This window comes from Haliotis rubra, unplaced genomic scaffold (genome assembly GCF_003918875.1).
Source record: "Haliotis rubra isolate DU_JTF1 unplaced genomic scaffold, ASM391887v1 Scf2215, whole genome shotgun sequence".
Taxonomy (NCBI): Eukaryota; Metazoa; Mollusca; class Gastropoda; order Lepetellida; family Haliotidae; genus Haliotis; species Haliotis rubra.
In genome coordinates, this window is record NW_025766243.1 from 1 (window position 1) to 25,033 (window position 25,033).

At 40.5% G+C, this 25,033-nt stretch overlaps 2 protein-coding genes across 2 annotated transcripts; one reads left to right on the top strand and one right to left on the bottom strand.

Moving 5' to 3' along the window:
* Positions 1-8,178: 8,178 nt before the first annotated feature.
* LOC124277455 lies at positions 8,179-9,676 on the bottom strand. Its single transcript, XM_046713152.1, has 2 exons — positions 8,601-9,676; positions 8,179-8,268 (listed from the first exon to the last, which is right to left on the bottom strand). Exon 1 carries the CDS (start codon positions 9,652-9,654, stop codon positions 9,169-9,171), a length of 486 nt encoding a protein of 161 aa, XP_046569108.1. The 5' UTR covers positions 9,655-9,676; the 3' UTR covers positions 8,179-8,268; positions 8,601-9,168.
* An 11,085-nt stretch (positions 9,677-20,761) lies between these two features.
* LOC124277456 lies at positions 20,762-21,632 on the top strand. Its single transcript, XM_046713153.1, has 2 exons — positions 20,762-21,164; positions 21,541-21,632. Coding segments are annotated over exons 1-2 (399 nt in total). The 5' UTR covers positions 20,762-20,766; the 3' UTR covers positions 21,542-21,632.
* The last annotated feature ends 3,401 nt before the right edge of the window (positions 21,633-25,033 follow it).

Here is a 25,033-nt window from a genome sequence, read left to right on the forward strand (position 1 = left end):
AGTTCCCTCTAACGACAAGCATAGTTCCTCTCTAACGACAAGCATAGTTGCCTCTAACGACAAGCATAGTTCCCTCTAACGACAAGCATAGTTCCCTCTAACGACAAGCATGGTTCCTTCTAACGACAAGCATAGTCGGCACTAACGAGAAGCATAGTTCCCTCTAACGACAAGCATAGTCGGCACTAACGACAAAGCATAGTTCCTCTAACGACAAGCATAGTCGCCTCTAACGACAAGCATAGTTCCCTCTAATGACAAGCATAGTCGCCTCTAACGACAAGGAGTGGTTGTTGAAGATTATCCCGGATCTTCAGGTGGCGACATACCATAGAGGCAGTACACGGGTTGGAAATTTGTTTTGGTGTTTGTTTTCTTACCCCTAATCGGCTATATTTTAGCTGGATAACAGTGGTGTGTTAAACATCGCGTCTAGACCAGACAAACCAGTGGTCGATATTATGATCAACACATCGTGCAGCTCCACAGGAACTACAAGGGATCCAATAGTCAGGTTCGGTGATATATTTATAACGGTTATGGTTCCATCGACAGCGTTAAACGCTGTTCATAATATCAATCACTGGAATAGTCTGACACAGACTCGCACATATACAGGCGACCGCCGCGCAGTTGCTTTTTCGGGCATTTTCAAACACCTGAGTGATGGTATCCATCACAACGTTTTCACAACCGATAGACATGCAATGATCAAAGCTAGCCGCCATAATTGAATCGCGTTTGTTGTCACCATGTGATCGTCCAACTACACTAATATTGACTTTTGGCGAAACAAAATATGTATGCGTATCCATTTACTGTCAACTACACTTCATTTCGAGACGTGAGTAGACGCAGTATGTAAGTGATTGCTGTGAAATAAGTACATTGTGTAACAGGGACACCAACGGGATCAGGTGGTCAGGCTCGCTGGACTTGGTTGACACATGTCATCGGTTCCCAATTGCGCAGATCGATGCTTATGCTGTTGAACACTGGATTGTCTGGTCCAGACTCGATTATTTACAGACCGCCGCCTTACAGCTGGAACATTTCTGAGTGCGGCGTAAAACTAAACTCACTCACTCACTCAGAAGGTGTTAAAACTTGAACATAAACTGGTTTTCCCAGTTTTGATTCCATAAATAACACGGGCAACAAACACTACATTACACCTTGGAAAGGTATTTCACTGACTATCTAACCTCACTACAGGGAACATCTACATGTAAGGCGTCCATCTTTTGAAACCTCTTGTCAAATCATGATTGAATGTATGTCAATCTTAACTTTTCTACAACCACAGTACATGATTGCTGTAGTCCAAAGAAGCGGTTACTATTCAGCCAGAAGAAAGGACGTACACAGGCAAGTCCCGCCGGCACGCGCGCATGCGCACATACGCACACGCACGCACGCACGCACGCACACACACACACTCATACACAGAATTCCAAGTGTGATTTTATCCAAATATCATAAATTGTCAGTGTACTCGAGTAAAGACATGTTCGTGATTGAGAAATAGTTTCCCTATATTTAAGCCGAATGTAAAATATCGAGACTGAGCCAGACGAACCAGTGGTTAATATCATGAACACCGCTCCAGCCAAAGGGGCAGGTAGCTAGTTCGGCCAGTCACATAATGCAACGGTTATTAAGGGCCTTTTTGGTAACGAGATTCTTTTGAATCCAAGAAGTGACATTGTTCCGTTATTGCCCTGCAAACACAACCAACAACGGTCACGCTATACGCAAACAGCGCAACAATGAGACAACGCGACATTTCGAACAATTGTCGCATGTCTGTTTGTCCCATTGTCGTACTAAATAACATTGTTATTTTACCAAAGGGCGACAATGTGCGACGAGGTGAAACTATTTCGTGGTTTCGCCTTGTTTTCGCAACTAAAATATGTGAAAAAAGGTTAAAATACGCCATCATGCTACATATGGTCAAATTGTCACGCTGTGGTAGAGAACCGGTTGGGTTAGTTGTCAACAGTTAAAGCTGTCAACAGGTGCTTTTCTGTAGCTCCTTAAACAGCTTCCTCTTTGTACACCTGAACGAGCAATCCCACAAGACGTAATCGGAGAGTCTGTGACTGGACTTTTCTGAGAAGTGCCTTATCATGCGTTAAATAGTTGGTAATGAGGTTGTCGGGTTGAATATATAATGAATGGGTTGTTTAGTATGTTCACTTGGCGGCTCCCGATTTTCATTTTTTTGAACGAACAGAACATGACACAGAGTGCACAATAACATGGTTAAATCCTGCACAATCACATCCTCCTTTCACGCTCTGATGACCAACTACAACAGTGGCCGTCGATATACGGTGTGTAGAGTTGTCGCCCTTAATTGCCAAAGGGATGAGCTGATCGTATGATCGAATTACAGGTTCTCTCTAATTATCTTTTTAAATGTTTTTAAATTTCTATTATTATGGTATAATATCCATTACAGCAGTTTCGTGTTCTCCAATTTAAAATATTTTAAGTGAATAGTGTTGATGTGAAGACACGGTGCCGCCCTGAATTGTCAAAGGATCTGTTGAGCGAAGGGTTCCATTCCAGGTTCCCTCTAATTATGTTCATGTCGGCATTATAAATGTGTATGTGATTTGTAAGACTCGTGAGATTGGACATTCGTTCCACATTTTAAATTTTCTTGTGAAACAAATTGGTGGTCAGTTAATGAATTTATATCAGGTATAATTAGTGGTAACACCACTTAGATTACCCGACAAGGGTTCCCATTTGGCATGTCTTGTGTCTGGAGTAAATACTCAACATTATAAACATCGATCAAAGGATTAACCGATAACACGCTGATTGATTAATTACTTTTATCTTGCACAGCAGATTTGTCAGAAGGTAGTAGAAGGTATTTAGATTTACTAATCTCTACTGAATACACTCTGTCGTGTCTGTGTCTGTGTAAAAACAATGTCCTTCTTTCAAAGGATTAACCACCAATACATGGATTGATTGCTCATTAAATTACTAACTAAATTACTTTATATTTAAAGAATGGCGGACATTATGCAATTAGTTGCCAGGTGTGCTATCTTGGGTGACCAATGAGACTCTACACCAATGTGAAATATCTGAAACGATATATCACTTTTTCGTATATTAGACTGTTAAAAGACACATCACTTGGAACAGCTGCAGACGCCTAGGAGCAATTGACGACAACGCAACGATTCGGTATGTCTTTGTTGGTGTCGAGAAATCATCAAAATGACGAGCTTGCTACACACTTTCTATACAACTCTCTGAAAATCGTTCCTCATATGACGTCACTGCAGTGCTCTGGGGACAGAGTTACATAACCTGTCTGTGGTTTCGTTGGCGGGTGAGAGTGAAGCAGGCGACTTTTGTCAACTTTTAATCACTCGGTATTGATTAACCACAAGTTTTATAAGAATGAATTTGGTGTTCCGCATAAGACTAACCACAAATCTTTCATATGTAATGGTTAAAAGAGTAAAAACAACAAAGTTTATTTGTTCTTTAAAGGGGTACTGGTCGCCCTCTTGGCCATGGCGAGCAATTCGCTAGCTAGAGTTGCGTCCCGTTTGCGGACCATAAACGCGTTATCATTGTTCGAGTCTGATCATGCTGTTAAGTTTGTCAGCACCAAATCCTGCTTTTGGTCTCATCAGTTCCACGTTGATCACTGGATTGTCTGGTCCAGACTAGATAATTTACAGACCGCCGCCATATAACTGGAATACTGCTTGGGTGCGGCGTAAAACTAAACTCACTCAACGTCTACAATCTGTGTTAATTCGGATTTTCCTCCCTCATCAAACCAATACGCCGAGACGTGATTGAAGTACTGTTCAACTCACTCATTCTGTCTAATCATTTACTGCTAGATTTACCAACAGTGTAGAATGTGTTTCCACAGACACCCAAAATGGTTCCGTTATGGTGCAGCAATGTTGAAAGCAGATTCACTCACTCTTCCACTCAAACACAACGTTCAACCACAAAACATACTACTCCATTGAAGTTAAGGGACACCCGGTAACAGATAAACTATAGTAATCGGGTGAGAGTTTGGATTCCTTAAAGGTCACATGCAACGTAAAACATAACTTCTGATATGGACTTACCAAAACAAATCGTCAAATATGCAAATTCAACTTATAAAGTTGAAAAATAACGCGATGAAAAAACGCACGAAATCGCGAGTTCAAACGTTTCACTAATTTTCCCTAGACTTTTCTGGGGAAAACTGGTTTCAACAGCTGGGCTGCGCTCATAGCACGTGCGCAGTGAAATAGGTTCGCGCAACTTGGAAGCGGGTTGTCCAGTGAATACTCGGTGAAGGCTTTGGTGTGAGCTATTTTTCTAATGTTTTGTTGATATCTCACAGGCGCGAGCTTTTTATATGTTATGACAGTAAATTAACTGTTTATATAATTTCATTTGTCTATTTCACCACTCGTTCTTCTTACCGAGTCACTTTCTCAGTTCGATACTTAAAAGCAATGTCATTATTTAGCGTTGACAGAATTTCTAACTGTGATATAGATATGTCGTTGTCACAGACAAAACTCAATGTCTTGTTTTATTGACACCTGTGTGTCTGCCTGCCTGTCTGATAATGACAATATTCAATACACAGCTGCTATCACTGACCACATGCAATTTGAACTTAACACCAATCAGGCTATCCACCATAAACAAAATGCATTGATTTATGACCCGAGTTCGGTCTCTGTCACATTATGTAATTACACAGACAGGCAGGTCTGATGCTTGAACACATGACATGTTTATGATGTCTGTTGACTGTAAAATGTTATACACAAAAATGAGCATGTATTTACAAAACCCAACATCTCTATATGTACACGCGCACAATGGGCCGCGAAGACTGCATCTGTAAATGAACCAGCCGTTACACTTGAGTGCACACCCACCCCTCTGACTGGGTTCGGTATCCCGGCTGCTTCGTTTCTTGGGAAGTAAACCCAAGTACCTAATATTGCACTTTTAATTTGCGATTGTACGCTTATAATTTTGTTGATATGTTTTTCATAACCAGCAATGTATATTATATGTCATGAATAAGTGATAATTGTGTTTTAATTATGTTTGATTTTTTTGTTGCATGTGACACCTTTAAGCACTTTGAGTAGTCTGCTTCTACAGAGTCCTTGTCACGTGGTTTTGAAAGTGATGCGTTATAGGGTTGAATTTCGCGTTAGTGATTGTTATACGTAATACAGGTAACACACAGTGCACAATGTAAACACATACATGACATGTTTAGATCTATATATGCATGTATTAAGAATGTTTTAATGTTGTTTAAATCAAACAACTTCCTGATAGAATTTAATCATGTTCGGTTTTACACCCGAATACAATTACCACCAGTTAAACTTATTTAACATTCAAACATGTTAAAAGTGTAAAGATGACAATAACTGAGACATGTTTGAAATAAATGCACATTATTGGCCATTAAAGCCGTCTGACATGACGTATAATGAACATTAAGATAAGATGTGAATTTTCCAGCAATATGCGTTAGTTAAAAGGCAATATTTAAACAATATCACGGCGGGGTACACCACGAAAGGGCTTCACGTAATTCAGAGGCGGATATAGATGGGATGGGGATGGGGTTGGTTTCTACAGTTCATGTTCACCCGTTTTCACAGGAGTATCAATGATCATTAATAAACTTTCAGGACGGGGGCCGCACACACACACACACACACACGCGCGCACGCACTATCACGCACGCACGCACGCACTCGCGCATCTTTTCAAATGTTCTCTTCTGATTTTTGCGTTCAATGTATCTGTTATGGGTTTCAAAATTTGACAACAAACGATTTTGGTGTGTAATGTTACAGTCAATCTGTCAAACTTCAGTCATTTGGTCAAAATACTAAAACGATCAGTCATTTGGTCAAAAGACTAAAGGGGGCGGTGGGGTAGCCTAGTGGTTAAAGCGTTCGCTCGTCAAGCCGAAGACCGGGTTCGATTCCCACATGGGTACAATGTGTGAAGCCCATTTCTGGTGTCTCCCGCCGTGATATTGCTGGAAAATTGCTAAAAGCGGCGTAAAATCATACTCACTCACTCACTCACTCACTCAAGAGACTAAAGAAGTTTCATTCATTTTGGTCAAATGACTAAAACATGAGAGTTCTAGTTAGACTGATTGCCTGAACAGTTTCAGTCAATCCATGGAAATGACTGACTTCACAGCTCAAATAAACACTGAACTAAAGAAAACTTTGGATAGATCTGATTATTGTGCACGGTAAACCAAGACACCCTCATCATCAAGGATCGGTTGAGCGAGCATATTCTGACATGATCTGTGCTTGAATAGTACTTAGTTCTTATTTTCCGAATACCTGATTAAACAGAAGTAATTAGTTTCTTTTAACACATGTCTTTTCTTCTTTACCACAAGCAGGAAATATAAAGCAGAATCAAAGCTAAGTATGTTTTAAACTTTTCTTCTGATTAAGATACGCAGAAATCAAGATTTGTGTAATAATATTTTTTTTTATATCTTAAAACCGACCGACCGACCGTCCCAGCTTTACATCTCAGTGGCTACGTGAAATACATGAATAAATGCTGCCCTGCCTTACCCCCTTCCCTCCAAGGGGTGGGGTGGTCTAGTGGTTGAAGCGTTCGCTCGTCACGCTGAAGACCCGGGTTCGATTCCCCTCGTGGGTACAATGTGTGAACAATGTGTGAAGCCCATTTCTGGTGTCCCCCGCCTTGATGTTGCTGGAATATTGCTAAAAGCGGCGTAAAGCCAAACTCAGTCAGTCAGTACAATGTGTGAATCCCATGTCTGGTGTTCCCGCCGTGATATTCAGGAATATTGCTAAAAGCGGCTAAAACCAAACTCACTCACTCACTCGCTTCCCTCCATAGTTCTGTAAGCAAAATTAGACTACAGTTCCTACCCAGTGTCCGTTGTACCATGTATGTCAATGCCGCTCCATAACACTAATACAGTTACATAGATAGTGATGTACACTGTATGCGAAACATTATGTGTGCAAATCATAATGGAAATCCACAAGGGCAATATTGAAAAATATTGCATGCATCTTACTGTCTGGTGTCCTCCGATCAGTTCGACGTCCCATTTGTCAGACACGTTAAATCAACAAAAGTTATGGTTGGTTGCACTCACGTTCACTGCACTGCTACCTTTATTGGGTAATGGATTGATCCAAAGTTATGTGCATAAGAATATATTAAGCGATATAATTAATAGGGCTGTAATGATGCATTAAAATATCGATGAATTGCAATTATTCTGAAAGCAATTAATCGATGGTAGAAATGAAAAATATCGATGCATCGTAGTATGTTTGACTATGCAAACTTGCAGCTTCATTGAGTTTATGTTTTAACTGTTTACTCGATCTTGGTTACACGTTTCTTGTCAGTTATTCATAGGGGGAGAAGAGGAAGCCCAACAGCCAGTCGTATCCAACTCTGTACCTCTGGGAGTAACTCAATTAGTTACATGGGAAATCTATAATCCTGTTTTGATCAAAGTGAACATTATTATGAACACAAAGTGGGAGAAGTCATGCTCCTGATTTGATCAAAGTGAACATTATGAACACAAACTGTGAGAAGCCGAAGTCAATAAACATTAGTATTCTGAGCAAAATATTTCTGCATAAAAAGTATGCTTGTCGTCAGGGGCGACTAACTGGATCGGGTGGTCAGTGTCGCTGACTTGGTTGAGACATGCCATCGTATTCCAATTGCGTAGATCGATGCTCATGCTTTGGATCACTAAATTGTCTGTTTCAGACTCGATTATTTCAAATAGCGTGAATATTGCTGATTGCGACGTTAAGCAATAAACCAAGCAACTGCTGTGAAGAAGCTCAGAGGTTATTATTCAAAGTTTCTATGTGTATTTTAGAAATATATTTGTTTTACAACACAGTAGGGGTCAGTATTCATGTGTGGGATCAAACATTTATTTTATAGGTGATTCAGTATAGCTAAACGCTACTGAACTAATGATGAATGTCGGCCACTTGAGTCAGGACCGGACAGAAGCCTGGTGCTAATGTTGGTGTTTGTTGTTGTAGTACGTCACGTGACTGATTGTGCTGATGTTATAACAGATATATACAACAGATGAGACACTGGTTAAAAGTGGCATAAACATGTTTATTGGAAATATATCTCTGTGTTCTGTGACTGTAACAATATCCAGTTCCACTCCCAGCTCCGGGAAACCTGGAAATACAACATAGACACGGATACAGATTCAGCATGATATGACGTCTATCTCATTTTAGCAGGCTTTATCACCCATTCGTCTGAGGTGTTGCACTGTGCTGTGCAAGTCTGTGTCCTTCACCTTGGACACGATTGGCTGTTAGAAGGTAAACCTTTCAAAACTTGCGCTGTTGCACTCACACCCTAAATATATCCGTTTCACTTATACATCGTGACTAAAAATTGCCACGAGAATATAAAAAAAAATATTTGAAAGGAAACTTGATTGACTGGTTATAAGAAGACGTTCAAACGTACAGTCGCGTGTGTTTGCAGAATTAATAACTTACTCTAAGTTTGAGTTCATCACTTGCCAACCACAGCCCCGACCGCCTTGTTTGTCAAAGCCGTCACTGCCGCCCCCTCCACATTGTGTCCGACCTGGTGTGCTGCGTTCTCCACCTCGTGTTTGAGATCACTCCAGAAGCCCCGTTTATCAGCGGAGATTTCTCTCTTGCCCAGTGTCCCGACTGCAGCGTTTGTCAAATCCGTCACTGCCGCCCCCTCCACATTGTGTCCGACCTGGTGTGCTGCGTTCTCCACCTCGTGTTTGAGATCACTCCAGAAGCCCCGTTTATCAGCGGAGATTTCTCTCTTGCCCAGTGCCCCGACTGCAGCGTTTGTCAAATCCGTCACTGCCGCCCCCTCCACATTGTGTCCGACCTGGTGTGCTGCGTTCTCCACCTCGTTTTTGAGATCACCCCAGAAGCCCCGTTTATCAGCGGAGATTTCTCTCTTGCCCAGTGCCCCGACTGCAGCGTTTGTCAAATCCGTCACTGCCGCCCCTCCACATTGTGTCCGACCTGGTGTGCTGCGTTCTCCACTTCGTGTTTGAGATCACTCCAGAAGCCCCGTTTATCAGCGGAGATTTCTCTCTTGCCCAGTGCCCCGACTGCAGCGTTTGTCAAATCCGTCACTGCCGCCCCCCTCCACATTGTGTCCGACCTGGTGTGCTGCGTTCTCCACCTCGTGTTTGAGATCACTCCAGAAGCCCCGTTTATCAGCGGAGATTTCTCTCTTGCCCAGTGCCCCGACTGCAGCGTTTGTCAAATCCGTCACTGCCGCCCCCTCCACATTGTGTCCGACCTGGTGTGCTGCGTTCTCCACCTCGTGTTTGAGATCACTCCAGAAGCCCCGTTTATCAGCGGAGATTTCTCTCTTGCCCAGTGCCCCGACTGCAGCGTTTGTCAAATCCGTCACTGCCGCCCCCTCCACATTGTGTCCGACCTGGTGTGCTGCGTTCTCCACCTCGTGTTTGAGATCACTCCAGAAGCCCCGTTTATCAGCTGGCAGTGGGTAGACTACCGAGGTAGTAATTGTCAACAGAGTTAGTAATAGGTGCATGTTGAACCTGAAACAACAAGTGGTTTGTATCATATTTTGCAAACGGTTTGTTGATATATTGTTCCTTTTCGTCTTTTGTGCAGTCTGAAAATATTCTTGAAAGTGGAAAACACTTTGGCTTTCTCGCTGCTTGTTACCTAAGCCACAAATTGACCAATCGGAAAGAATGACACGATATGTTTCGAAAACGGTTATTTTGTCCTACAAATAGGACTGACGAAATAAAATGTGAGCGATCAACACCTTGTTATAGTCAAAATTTTGATATTTGACTAAGTGTAAAAGACTGTCTGAACTCCATTACATAATATACACGTGTGGAAGTCACAGTGTATTTGGAAATTATTTTGGACGTCTCCATGAAGAGTATTTCAGTTATATGACGGTATGCACATGTCAGCTTGGTGCGGTAGGCAATCCAGAAATGACACAGGTCGTACACGTCTATCACTTGGGTGATACCAAACCAACGGGCACGGATTGGTGCCGATAGACCAACAAACACCATCAGGAGGCACACCTGTGAAAGGCAACAACGAATTGTGGCTCTTTAGGCCATGAAACTAACCAGTGGTTGAGCCGGTATAACTGGAGGTTCTTATTTCAAAACCCTTGTTCCCTGTAACGTTATGCCACTTACCTGAGCTTGTTGAAGATGAGATGACGAGTTCCGTAGATTCTGGTACTTATATAAGCCTGGACTGTTGACGCCACCTGTTGTGGAAGATTTGTTTCCCCAGAAACATCCGGCACAGTCTGGCCCCATTCTGCGTTGTTCCTGGTACACCATGTGTAGATGTACATCCGTCAGCGTGGTGATTCGCTGATTTATGTGTGCTGGAATGGACATAGTCTTATCTTGCCATCCGTTTAACCAGATTACACACTTTCCTTGTGATAAGGTAGGCAGGGGCTAAAACTATATTCTAACAAATTCCATAAAACTCTCTCCACAAAGAGTTCAAATAAATCATAATCTGGATCTCGTTCCACAAAGCGATACTATCGTTACGACTACATTAAGTCTTTATTTAATCATGTGAGGTGCGATCAGCTTGCTGCTATGACTGGTATAAGTCTATGTTAAAGTATGGGGGTGACGATTACCTTACCACTTTGACTATAGTAATTCTATGTTAAAGAAACGTCACCTAAGCGCTACAACTATTGCAACTTTATGCTAAAGTATGGCGGTTACGATCACATAAGTGCCAGAGAAAATTGTTAGTCCGTGTTAAAGTATGGGACGTTCGATCACATTGGTGATATGACTGTCGTGAGTCTATGTGAAAGTGAGTGGGTGAGTTTAGTTTTACGCCGCACTCAGCAATATCCCAGCTATATGGCGGCGGTATGTAAATAATCGAGTCTGGACTAGACAATCCAGTGATCAACAGCATAAGCATCGATTTGCGCAATTGAGAACCGATGACATGTGTCACCAAGTCAGCGAGCCTGATCCCGTTAGTCGCCTCTTACGACAAGCATGGGTTACTGAAGATCAATATTCTAACCCGGACCTTCACGGGTCTCTATCTTCAAGTATGGTGGTTATGATCATCTTGGCGCTACCACTTTTGTAAGCCCATGTTTGGGAGGGACAATCATTTCATTTACATGTATATCACAGCTTTGTGTTATGTTTTTGTTTTGTCACTTTTGTTTAGACAGCGTGCGGGGTTGCAGTGCTGACACGGTTACCTGCGACTAGAACTGAACCAGTTTTGTTACTCTCATGTACATTGTTGTATCACATGGTACTCTCAATTACTACCCATATTGACAATAAAAGACAAAGATGTGAACTCATATTCACTTTTATTCACATAATAATACAAACATGATAAACCAATCCATTTGAAAAAAATCGGACATTTTGGGTTGTTTCTTCTCAATTGACATTTCCAGAGCAATTATCTTGGCGACAATTTCTAAGTTTTCAATGTCGGACAGCAAGCGCGTCTCACTAGACGAAGCGTAGAGCTTCATTTCTTTACACATTTTGAGGAAATTTCTCATTGTCATGGGGGGAGAGTCGAGGTGAGCCTTGACAGGGGAATGTCGTGATCTTCCTCATCGCTTTCCTCTCTGATAGGACCGGCATCTTAGTCGGCAACCATGTAGTTTCAACGCAGGATTAATTGGTGACAATACACATGCGGCCGACAATTCGCCAAGCGCCGGATTAGACAGCGCTGGTTTCCAGTATAAACACATATTCGGGCGGCTCATTTCATGCCGATATCCTGAAGTGACAGCTGCCGGATTGCAGAGCTTATAAATGATGATAAAAGTACTAGTCACGGACGGGACTGAGATTTTGTACCAGTGTTGACAACTTGCCGAATTGGACAGCTGTCAGTTTTTACAGCTTCCACTGCGAACACAGGGTGCTAGTGGCGTGACCAATTTAGACCAAGGCCAGCTTTAACTTTCCTGGTTATTCTGTAAACATAAGTTAAAGTAGCGATCTAAATTTTGTGCATACTACCTCAAGTTCCTAACGGTTAATTGTTCTTGTTTCGGGCTGCTATTGGTTTTGGCTTGGACCATTTGACATGAGCCAGTGTTTGTTTACTGAATACTTCAAGGCACGCGCATGCATATCGCCGCTTTGGTCACAGAACAATAGTAGTGATATTTTTATCAAAGTGTCACACGCAAAAATACATTTATGCACAATACTTTATACAACAGTAAAATCCGTGTGTCGAGCCACAAACGGCTTATGAGACACTAAAAACATATATACGATAACAAATATATGAATACATGTATAAGATGTACACAAATCATGCCAATGACATTTGTCTCTTATACAGTATGGACGCACACGTATTTGACAATGACATGCCGCCATCTTCCCAAATGGGACTGGATATGGACGTCATGATGAAGTCAGGCAGTGATAAAGATATAAAAGGTACCCGTGGGTACCTTGAGAAATCTGCGAAAATGTAAATTATCCCGAATAAACCTTTTCTGCAATTTACTTGTTTGTTGTTTGGAAAGTAGTTCTGGTCCGGGGTTTAACTGATTTGGCTGTCAGTTAAACCCCGGTCTTAAACAGAGGAACCATGGTTTAATGACACTCAGACTACAGGTATATTTAGTCCAGAGGTACGGTTACTCTCAAACTGGAGATATATTTACTCTCAGACCAGAGGTAGAGTTACACTTTAGCAACTGAATCAAAGTTGCTAGTTGAACTGTGGTATGCAAAAGATACCAACCGGATCCTGTTCCACTTCACAACGTGTTAAGCCAGTCAGATGGCAGCACACACTCCCAGTCTTTTAACGTAAGTGTGCACAATGTTGTAGAGACCGTTTCAAGGTCATGTTTTGCCAGTGATAAGACCATTTTAACTCGTGTCGGAAGAAACGCTAATTATAAGGACGCACAAAACAAAAAATATTATCATGACTTTGTCCAATACATTATTTTAAAACATCTCAGTTATTGTGGGGTTGTTTTCAAGTTAACACAACAGCCTGAGTCAGATCTCTGCATGTGGCAAATATAAACTGCAGTTTTAAGGTGGACAGGGTTCAAGAGTTCTTTTTAAAATATACTGAACAGCAAAAGAAACGGCGCCTTTCAAAACCAACTGCAAAATGTTGTTCTTACAAGGTGGTGTTTATTATGATTGTACCGTTTTGATAACATGTTTTACAATCCAAATTGACAGTTATTACCGGCAGCAGTTTGTTTTCTGATGAAAAATCATATCGACCAAACGTTCCTAAAAAGACAGACCTGGTAAAAGGTTCCGTATGACATTGGTGAAAATGAAAATGCACGTGCATATCGTGACAACCCTACCAATGAAAGCGAGTCCCAAACTCGCCTGACATCATTTTTGTTTTGACACAGTCGTCATGCCACGACTTACGAGAGATCAGAGGAACCAAGCGTTGGGACGATTGCAAGTTGGCCAGACTGCACGGAGGGTAGCCAATCATCTTAATGTTCATGTTAGGACAATCTACCGACTGCAGGAGCGGTATCAGGCCACTAATAGTATCCAAGATTGTCCACGTAGTGGACGACCTTCAGTACCATCACAACGTAGGCAACCATCTGCAGGATCGCATCACCAGAGCGACGGAAACACCACGCAGACCATTGGGACTCACAACAGACCCAATCGTGCCGACACAGTGTATCGACGTTTGCGCGGAAGAAAGCTCTGCTGTCACAGACCATATCGTGGCCCTGTCCTCACCGCTCGTCACCGCCAAAACCGATTGCAATTGGTAACTCGAAATTGGCGTTAGCGACAATCGGAAAACTGTTTTTTTTCTGATGAATGTTTCGATAGCCGATTGCAGAGCGAGAGTATGGCGAAGGCATGGGGAACTGTTTTCCAATGAGTGTATTGTTGAAAGAGACTCGTGGGATGGTCCAAGCATCATGATGTGGGATGCAATCAGTTTGAACCAGAAAGATGGCACCTTGGTGTTCCAAAATCTCGGTCCAGGATGAGGAAACGACGTGACAGCTACTCGCCATATTGACCAAGTCATAGGACCCCACGTTGTACCACATTGTGGACGTCACAGAAATCACATCTTCCAGCAAGACAACGCTCGTGCCCACACTGCCAGTCAGAGCAACACTGGACTTCCTGAGACAACACAGCATCCAAACCCTACAATGGCCTGCACTCAGTCCGGAATTTATCCAATAGAACACCTTTGTAGCGAGATTCAAAGAAGACTGAATGACCTCCAACCAAGGCTGACAACTGCAGCTAGACTCGATCAGACATTTCACAGAGTATGGACCCATATGGTTAATTCATTTCATGTACAGACGACGCAACGCTTTCATCGATGCCCATATAGGCCACACACGATACTGACTTTGGGGTATCGTAATGGTACCATTCTTGGTGATTTTGTTTGTGTGAACTCTAAATGTGATTCCCGAAACTGTGCTAACCATACATGTAATTGTCACGTTGGAACTCGTTCCTCCTTTTTTATTGTTAATTAGAGTGAATTAAAGTGTGTGCTTTGAGAACACTCCATCAGTGTGACGTTTCTTTTGCGGTGCAATATCTATACTAACCAGAAAAAAACTTTGCATTAGATAAAATTGCATAAAGTAAAAGTTACTTGAAAAGTCCTAAACCGACCACACATATACATGTAGCAGAGCACCTTGCATGAAATTTGATGTCACGTATCAAATGACTTTTATTTTTGCAATTTTATGTTATTTTAAAGTTTGCGTTGGTTTCTAATCTTGAGGGACATTTTCTTTCAAAGTTGCTAAGCTATCATAACATTACAAGTTTTTAGAAACGGTTCCAATGACGAGAAAAACAAAAACAAACCACCACAAAAAGTCAAAGTTTTTTGTCTTGGATGCATAACATGTAAATAACATGTTATTCTCCAAACGTTCGTAGCCCTACGAATTCTCAACTTTGTAGCTAACGTGTTAAGAATAGGTTTGAAGAAGTTCGTAGGGCTACGAACGTTTCGAGAATAGCTAGCCTTGTATAAGGACAACACTTTATGGATGAACAACTTCTTTATCGGATGATGCGACGTTTCGATACAGATTCTTGTATCGTTGTGAGTGTCACACCAGATCAGCAGACTCCTGAAGCAACAAGCCGATATAGACACCACATTCTCCACCTCACGAATTTGAACAACCTTCTACAGGCCAAAGGGCGTAACCACCCCAAGAACGGAAAATCCAACCCCAAAGGGGTGGTTTACAATACAATTTGATTGTGACTGTGGACAATCATATATTGGCGAAACATCCAGGCCAATCAACACCAGAGTCAAAGAGCACCAGGCGTCAGCAACCAAATCTGACAACAAATCAGCTATCTCAGAACACATTCAGACCAATCCCAATCACCAAATCAACTTGAAAGAATACACAGTATTGGCTACCAACCAACCTGACTTCACCAAACGGAAATTAACTGAAGCCATCCACATCAAAAGACACCGACCCCTGATCAACAGAGATCAAGGCTATTTCATCCCTTCAGCATACGACGAACTCATCAACCAACCCTAACTGCTTGTATTACTTGTATAAACATTGTCCAACACCTCCTGCTCTGTCCAGCCCACTGGCTTCTAATGTAATCAATTGTCACTTGCTTCTCATGTTATTCATTGTCAAGGTCTTCTACATGTAATCCCTTGTCATCACATTGTTAGTGTACTTCTCTATTAACTTCTTGTTGTTCTTGTTAATTATTTTTCTGTATATATACATCAACCTGTTTCAGTCTGACTCATACTTGCTTGACAACGATACAAGAATTTGTAGCGAAACGTCGCATCATCCGAATAACGAAGTTGTTCATCCATAAATGTTGTCCTTATCCGATTCTCCAACTTCTAAACATGCCACTCAAAGAAGTTAGCTAGCCTTGTGATTATACACATGACAATTCATATTCTTGTTCTTTGTTCTTTTACTCGGATAGCTGGTTTTTGTGATGACCACTGTTTGTGTAAAATAGATATATCTGTGCTGAAAGTCAATTTGTTGTTTGTGCATTTCCTAATGAAAGATATGTTCCATGGCAATTTTGTATCCACTAGGTCTTCCCATTTAACTCGAAAGTAGAAACGACATGGGTTCGTCAGGAAACATTCTATCACCTTTAAGGTTTAAGATGAACTTAACGTATCACAAAATATTCCGGGAATATAACAAAGAGTATTATTATGATTGATCAATCACTTCTCCTTGAACGGTTACACTTAGATGCACTCCGCACCAAATGCGACGCGGTTCGTGGAACTAGTCATGAAAAATTATATCTTGAAACTAATTTTAAACCATTAAAAGAAAGAAGGCGTGACATCAAATTGGTAAACTTTTACAAAATGAATAACAATCTCGCCCCAGGCTACTTATGTGACCTTGTACCTAAAACTGTTTCTGACAATAGTCAATACAATCTCAGAAACAATCCCAAGTTACAAACAATAAACTGTAGGACAAAAACATATGAAAAATCATTCCTACCAGACACAATTAAAAATTGGAATTCGTTGCCTGACGACGTCGCGAATGCTAATACAATAGGCGAATTTAAAACTCTCTTAATAAATGATGAATCCAATAATTATCTTGACCTGAATTATGGTAGCCGATTTTGTCAAATTGTACACAGTCGTCTCAAGCTCAAAATCAACAGATATATATCAACTAATGCTGAATGCGCTTGTGGATACCACAATGAAAATGTTATTCATTATCTCTGTACATGTAAATTATATACTGCCATCAGAAATAATGCGTACTTTTATATAAGTGGTCACAGCCTCCAAACTGTGTTATACGGAACACCGCCAACTACCAACAATGAAAATAAGAAGATTATAGAATCTCTCCACCAATTCATTTGCAAGACTAAACGTTCGATAAAACGGCCTAAACGAAATAATAAATAACAATTATCTTAACCAAAAGTAATGAAACGTAACTGCGGGCGCGTTATTTACAATTCTCAATGCACATACGATGTTCCGATTTTAGATTTTAGATTGTCTTTTGTCTAGTTCTTGTGTGCTCTGTTTGTGTTATGTACTGGTGAGGTATTCACAAAAGCAAAGCTTTGCTTGTTTACCAAACCAGATTCTTTCAAGAATAAAAATATGTTTAAACCATAAAGCTTTGCTTCAGGTCATTCCTTTACCAATTTCAAATAACAAATAGGATTTTTAAGAAATGATTTCTTCCTCAAATCCAGTGATCTTTCCAAAATGGATTATCTGTGACTCAAAGTTTGCGTGTTATAACACAATTTCCTTTTCAGGGAGTCTACAGGACTGCAGACAATTTGTCTCTTAAAAATGTCCCTTGAGGGTGGAAAGTCGATTTCAATGCTATCTAAAGTTATCAGTCGTTCTTATTCATCCATCCATCTTACATTTTACCAATTGTTCTTTATTTTTACCCAGGTTCTCCAGAACAAATGAAAAGATAAAAGATACTTCTTGAAATATATTTGGGGTAAAATATTTAGGGACCAATCATACTCTTCTCTTCCCTTAACTGTGGGTCGTAATTTCAGCTCGGAGTGGCAAAATATATATGATCTGCGTGAAAAAGATGTGCGAAACACCTTATGAAGGTGGGTTCGAATCCCGGTCCGTCCTCTTTAGGTTTGTATGTGTCACCAAAGTGATCCAAGTAAACCATATCACGACAGTCCACCACGTTGTGATGTAAGTGAAATCACCGTACCTCCCACACATCGACTTAGTGGCAGCACCAACCCATACGTTAACATAGACTAACGACATTCGTATCTTTGTAGAAAGAGGTCTTGATTATCGATTTTTGTTAATTTGAGTGGAGACAATTTTGTGGAACTTGTAGAATATAGTTTCAACCCCTACCTACTTTATCACAACGGATGTGTGTAATCTGGTTAAACGGATGGAAAGATAAGAATATGTCCATTCCAGCACTGATAAATCAGCGAATCACCACGCTGACAGATGTACATCTACACATGGTGTACCAGGAACAAAGCAGAATGGGGCCAGACTGTGCCGGATGTTCCTGGGGAAACAAATCTTCCACAACAGGTGGCGTCAACGTTCCAGGCTTATATAAGTACCAGAATCTACGGAACTCGTCATCTCATCTTCAACAAGCTCAGGTAAGTGGCATAACGTTACAGGGAACAAGGGCTTTGAAATAAGAACCATCAGTTATACCGGCTCAACCACTGGTTAGTTTCATGGCCTAAAGAGCCACAATTCGTTGTTGCCTTTCACAGGTGTGCCTCCTGATGGTGTTTGTTGGTCTATCGGCACCAATCCGTGCTCGTTGGTTTGGTATTACCCAAGTGAGTGAGTTAAAATTTATAGTCACATCGGCAATGTGGCAGCCATATTGTGACGTAAAAAGTTATGAATTAACAATAAACACAATTACATTATGAAACACCTGACAACAAAGGATAGTAAAATAACTAGATTATTACAGGTGTAAATTTACCTATAAATGACAATGCAAAATAAAAATAGGCTATAGATTGCCAACAACTGAAGGTAGATCACCATACTAGGGACCATGGGGACTTACAGTACATTTCCTTCCTGCATGGGCCCTAGCTGGATTTACATCCTCCCTTCAGCTGTTACCAATTTAGATATTTCTAGCCATACATTAAAATTACACATATTCTACGATTAAAAAACGGAAAGTTGAAATTTACTTTGAATGTTTCGGGACTTACGTACCCTCCCAATAGAACAATAATTTACTGTACTTTAACCCCCCTCGATGATACAGCCACTAACAAACTGAGTTACCAATTCAAACTTCCAATCTCAATATATTTAGCTATTTACAAATCATTTAACAAATCTAATTCTTTTAAAAATGCAATAATTAAATGAGAACTGACATTATTAAAAAGATTCTTCATAGTTCGTGATTTAAAATAGTTATCCCTTGTGATGGAATATTCAACACAGTCAAACAAGACATGCTTGACTGTGATTCTTTCATGACAAGGGATGCAAAACGGAGGATCCTCACCTTTCAATAGGTATTCATGAGTATATCTGGTGTGGCCAATACGACATCGTCGCATGATGACCTCTTCAAATCTGGATTGACAACCCAAGTAGGTGTAACCGATATAGGATTTTATTTCATGAAATTTATTGATACCTACTTGGGTGTCCCACTTCTTTTTCATCAGATCACGGATACAAGATCTAATACCAGCTTGGGTATGAGTATGGGATCAGAAGTGGTGTCACAAATTTGTTGAGTGCTGCCTTAGCAGCAAGTTCGGCCATTGTGTTCCCAGAAATGCCAACATGGCTAGGTAACCAACAAAAGACGATGTCGCACTGATCAGTAGCTAGCTCATTATAAAAGTCAATAATTTCTTATAAAAATGTATGTTTGGAAGAAATATGTTTAATAGCCTGAAGACAAGAAAGAGAGTCTGAAAATATGATATATTGTTTATATTTGGGGTGTCTATTAATATATTTAAGAGCTGTTAGTATTACATTTGCTTCTGCTATAAAAATAGAGATAGTATCCGGTAATCGAGAAGATATTGTTCTGGATCCAACGACAGTAGCACAAGCCACTGCGCCACCATCCTTGGGTCCATCTGTAAATATGGATTTATATGTATTATATTTACTTTTTAATTGATTATATTCTTGTTTATAGTGTAAGTCATTCGTTTCGGATTTTTTAAATGTGGTTAATGTTAGGTCGACTTGTGGCCTAACCATTTGCCAAGGAAGAGAAGAAGTCAGACGGGAAGGAGAAATATTTTCAAGCTTTATGCCAGCAGCAGAAAGGAAGGGTTTAATCCTTATCCCTAGAGGTGGAACAAGAGAAGACCTTTTGTTGTACAGAACCCCATAGAGGGGATGAAAGACACAGTTATATGCAGGGTTCGACTGATTTGAATATGGTTTAGTAAGATACTGCAAAGACAATTTGATACGGCGTTGGTTTAGAGAAGGCTCGTCAGCTTCAACGTAAATCCAAGACAAAGGCTTAGACCTTGGTGATGGATAGAATCAAGTAGTTTCAAATTGTTTTTACAGGCTCCGCCATATACGGTGGAGCCATAATCAAGTTTTGACTGGACGAGTGATCTGTACAAATGAAGGAGGGTTGATCACCCAAGTGATAGACGTGTACGACCTGTGTCATTTCTGGATTGCCTACCGCACCAAGCTGACATGTGCATACCGTCATATAACTGAAATACTCTTCATGGAGACGTCCAAAATAATTCCCAAATACACTGTGACTGCCACACGTGTATATTATGTAATGGAGTTCAGACAGTCTTTTACACTTAGTCAAATATCAAAACTTTGACTATAAGAAGGTCTCAGTCGCTTACATTTTAATTCGCCAGCCCTATTTGTGGGACAAAATAACCGTTTTCGGAAAATATGGCGTCATTCTTTCCGACTGATCGATTTGTGGGTTATGTAACATGCAGCCAGAAAGCCAATGTGTTTTCCAATTTGAAGTACAATTTCAAACAAAAAGGTACAAAAGATCAACAAACCGTTTGCAAAATATATGATACAAACCACTTGTTGTTTCAGGTTCAACATGCATCTATTACTAACACTGTTGACAATTACTACCTCGGTACTCCACGCACTGCCAGCTGATAAACGGGACTTGACAAACGCTGCAGTCGGGGCACTGGACAAGAGAGAAATCTCCGCTGATAAACGGGGCTTCTGGAGTGATCTCAAACACGAGTTGGAGAACGTAGCTCACCAGGTCGGACACAATGTGGAGGGGGCGGCAGTGACGGATTTGACAAACGCTGCAGTCGGGGCTTTGCCTGGCAAGAGAGAAATCTCCACTGATAAACGGGGCGTCTGGAGTGATCTCAAACACGAGGTGGAGAACGTAGCTCACCAGGTCGGACACAATGTGGAGGGGGCGGTAGTGACGGATTTGACAAACGCTGCAGTCGGGACAGTAGTTGGGAAGAGATAATTCGAGCTGAGAGTAAGGTATTGTACTGCAAACACTTGAGTGTTTTGAGATGTCATTGTAGCTCTGAACCCAATCAACCAAGCATCCTTTAAAAATAGTTTGAAACATGTGTATAGCAAAATTATTATGTATGAATGGGAAAGAAGAAAATGTGTGTGAGTGTAGTGTGAAGGCGTGTCAATTCTTTATTATAAAAAAGCCGAAAGTAGGGCAAGTTTTTGAAATTATCTTTAAAAAGCAAATCGTGTCCAAGGTGAAGGACACAGACTTGCACAGCACAGTGCAACACCTTACACTAATGGGTGATAAAGCCTGCTAACATGAGATAGACGTCATATCATGCTGAATCTGTATCCGTGTCTATGTTGTATTTCCAGGTTTCCCGGAGCTGGGAGTGGAACTGGATATTGTTACAGTCACAGAACACAGAGATATATTTCCAATAAACATGTTTATGCCACTTTTAACCAGTGTCTCATCTGTTGTATATATCTGTTATAACATCAGCACAATCAGTCACGTGACGTACTGCAACAACAAACACCAACATTAGCACCAGGCTTCTGTCCTGTCACACTCGCGTGAGGCAAACATGAAACATGACGTGACCAAAAAGAATCTGTTTCTGATTATAGTCAAGAGTGGGCTTTCCTTTGCACCGAGGTTTCCTTTTCAAACTGAAGAGATTCATCATGTGGGGATAGAAGTTCCTGAATGGAAATTTCTTGTTTGAATTCTGTTTCGTAAAGAAGGCGACAACGTTTCTGCGCTCTGATCAGCTTGTTCACCCAGGAATTGAGTGAGCGAGTGAGTGAGTGAGTTTAGTTTTGCGTCGCTTTTAGCAATATTCCAGCAATATCGCGAATGGGGACACCAGAAATGGGCTTCGCACATAAATAAATTGAAAGCAATGGGACTGAATCGTAGAACGTTTTGGATAAATGCGCGCCTGTTTAATCTTTATGCATCATTATTTTGCCCAGAAAACGACATAAACAAATTCAACGAAGAAGACAATTCCTTGAGAAATGTTTGTATATACATTTCATAAAAACATATCAATCAGTTCATAAATATTATAAGTTTTACTAATACGATTGAATTAAAATGCTGTTCATCAACCTCTTCGCATGAAATTAAAATATTGAATTTTGCATATGGTAAGATCTAATGTACATGTTGCAGTTATGCCCACGTTTCATGTGATAACACAAGAGTAACGCTTATAAATTTGGCGAAAAGCACAATATGTCGATTTCTCATGTAAATAATGTTCAAACAAACAAAAACTATATAAAACACGTATAGCCTATATGATATTGAACAAGGCTAAATGTAGGCAATGAAATTAGTTGCTACAAAATCTGGACGATACGCAAACAATACATTATAATACTGAAAGTGTAAGCAGCGGAAAAGTATGTTTGCGTTTAATCTTATTCAACCGACCTTCACCTGAAAAGAATTGCCACATACGTACAACAATGCTGACGTATGACGTCAGTACCGATAACCGATTTCTTACAAAATGAAGGGTTCGCTAACATTGGTATGCTGGAATTTACGAGGGACTTTTCCTTGATTCAGGGAGCGTGTATCCATACGCATGTGACGTAAGTAATCAGAATGATTCTGCCTATGTGCGTATTGTTACTTGTTTTTATCGTTTTCATTGTAAGGAAGTCAGAAATGCCGATAATCATCGGCGCAGCGATGACTTAGAATAACATCAGTGCCACAGGCTAATTTGCATAACACGTGACCGGACTACTCACACTGGCCCATTTGTTGACCGAAACACGGACTACTTTCCTGAACGTGAACAAAACACCGCGCAGACACGTACAATAAGAAACTATAGATATATGATAAAAATAGGATTTTGCAAATGTATAGCGATTCTGTTATGTTAAAACCTAATCAGAGGGAAGCTCTTGAGTATATTTATACGCAAGAATGTGACTATATAGTTTGTCTCCCTACCGGTTATGGCAAATCTTTGATCTTTCTCCTGCTTGGTCCGTTTATGAAAGTGAAAGTGTATGATTCAGGATCCATCCTGGAGGTATCTACCCTGAATATACGTCTCATCAAAAGTTTAGACTCACTTAAAACACTCACTATATGTTATGTATATATGTATGGTTACATCGAAGATTGATTTCTCCACTAACTTGGGGGGAACCAACAGCAAACCTTAAACAGATGAATTGCACCAGGATCATGCATCAATGTCCTGAAAAGCATGTGTAAATATCGTGCATGTGAACAGCTGCGTTTTGGTGTAAAGTTTTTGTTAAGAATTCGCCAATTTTCACTGATTTTTATCATTTATTGACAACACTCCTTTCAACGTTACCAATTTGTTTTACAATACACCAGTTCATGTGTAAACAGTACCTTTAAACAGTATGGAATGTTTTGCAAAATCTAGTTTAGAAGAGTTGCCTGAAGTAAGTGGCTATATTTACACTAGTGAGTCTAAACTTTTGATGGGAAGTATATTATACAGAGGGATCAGGTGATCACCATAAGAAAGCGTGGCTTGAATGGGGTACTGACCCAGATCGATAAATGGTTCTCGCCAACGGTCTTATTTCGAAAGCTCGCTGCAAGCTGGTCGGTACCTGCTCCCTCGACCGTGACGGACACGGAGACTGGGCCACTGTCCACCTTGGCAGAATTTCTTCAACCTAAACTGTGGGGCATTAGGAAGGGTGGATGCCCATTTGATACCGTTATTTGAAAATATCCCCGGGAATTCTGGTCTGATTGTAATAAAGTATCCCAGCAGTGTAGGCTTTTCGCATTTTCTAATGCCTGGATGGTATAATGACTGATCCAATTTGATCCTATTTCTGTGTTTTTACCTCGATATTTAATCATGTCGTGTAAAAATATGATGCGTATTACCTGTGATATTAAAAACACACATTTTGTTTATTTGAATCTAAACTAAACAACCCTACTTTGCCATTGCTAGAAAAATCTGAGTATTTACTTAGGTAAATAGGTACATGTACAGTTACTTAAGCACACAGTAAATGCTTATATGTATTTCTTACGCAACAATAAAGTTCCGTTTGTATCCTCAAACAGTGTGGGTCCATATGTTTTTTTTCAGGCAGTTAAAATTGCATGTAATACAGCGATTACTACTCTCTTGCTGTAACCCTTGTTTGGTGGTAAACCTACACATGATATTTGTCATCATTCACTTGATGGTCAGTAAATGAAGGTATAACAGGTATAATTAGTGGTAGCACCACTCAGATTACCCGACAAAGGTTCCCATTTGGCATTTCTTGTGTCTGGAGTAAATAGTCATTATTATAAATTAAGGTCTAATGTGGCAAATGTATTACATGTTATGTAATATGTGCATGGAAGGGCAGCAAGAGAAATTATCACCTGAGTTAAAAAAAAACAAACATCGATCAAAGGGTTAACCGATAACACGCTGATTGATTAATTGCTTTTGTCCTGCACAGCGGATTTGTCAAAAGGTAGTGTTTATGTATGTAGATTTACTCATCTATACTGATTACACCCTGTCGTAAAGTAACTGTGTAAAAACAACGTCTTTTATTGAAAGGATTAACTGCCGATACGTTGATTGATTGCTCATTATTGGCTAACTAAATTACTTTTTAATAGAATGGCGGACATCATGCAATTAGTTGCCAGGTGTGCTATCTTGGGTGACCAATGGGACTATACACCAATGTGAAAAACCTGAAACGATACATCACTTTTTTAGCATATTAGACTGTTAAAAGACACATGACATGGAACAGGATTCTTTGTCAGCTGCAGATGAATGGCATATCGTTCCTTTATGTGGATATTGATGGATACATTCCTCGAA

What these genes read in the sequence shown, in the direction of transcription:
- LOC124277456 (XM_046713153.1), top strand. Translation starts at nt 20,767, where the DNA reads ATGCATCTATTACTAACACTGTTGACAATTACTACCTCGGTACTCCAC.
- LOC124277455 (XM_046713152.1), bottom strand. Translation starts at nt 9,654, where the DNA reads ATGCACCTATTACTAACTCTGTTGACAATTACTACCTCGGTAGTCTAC.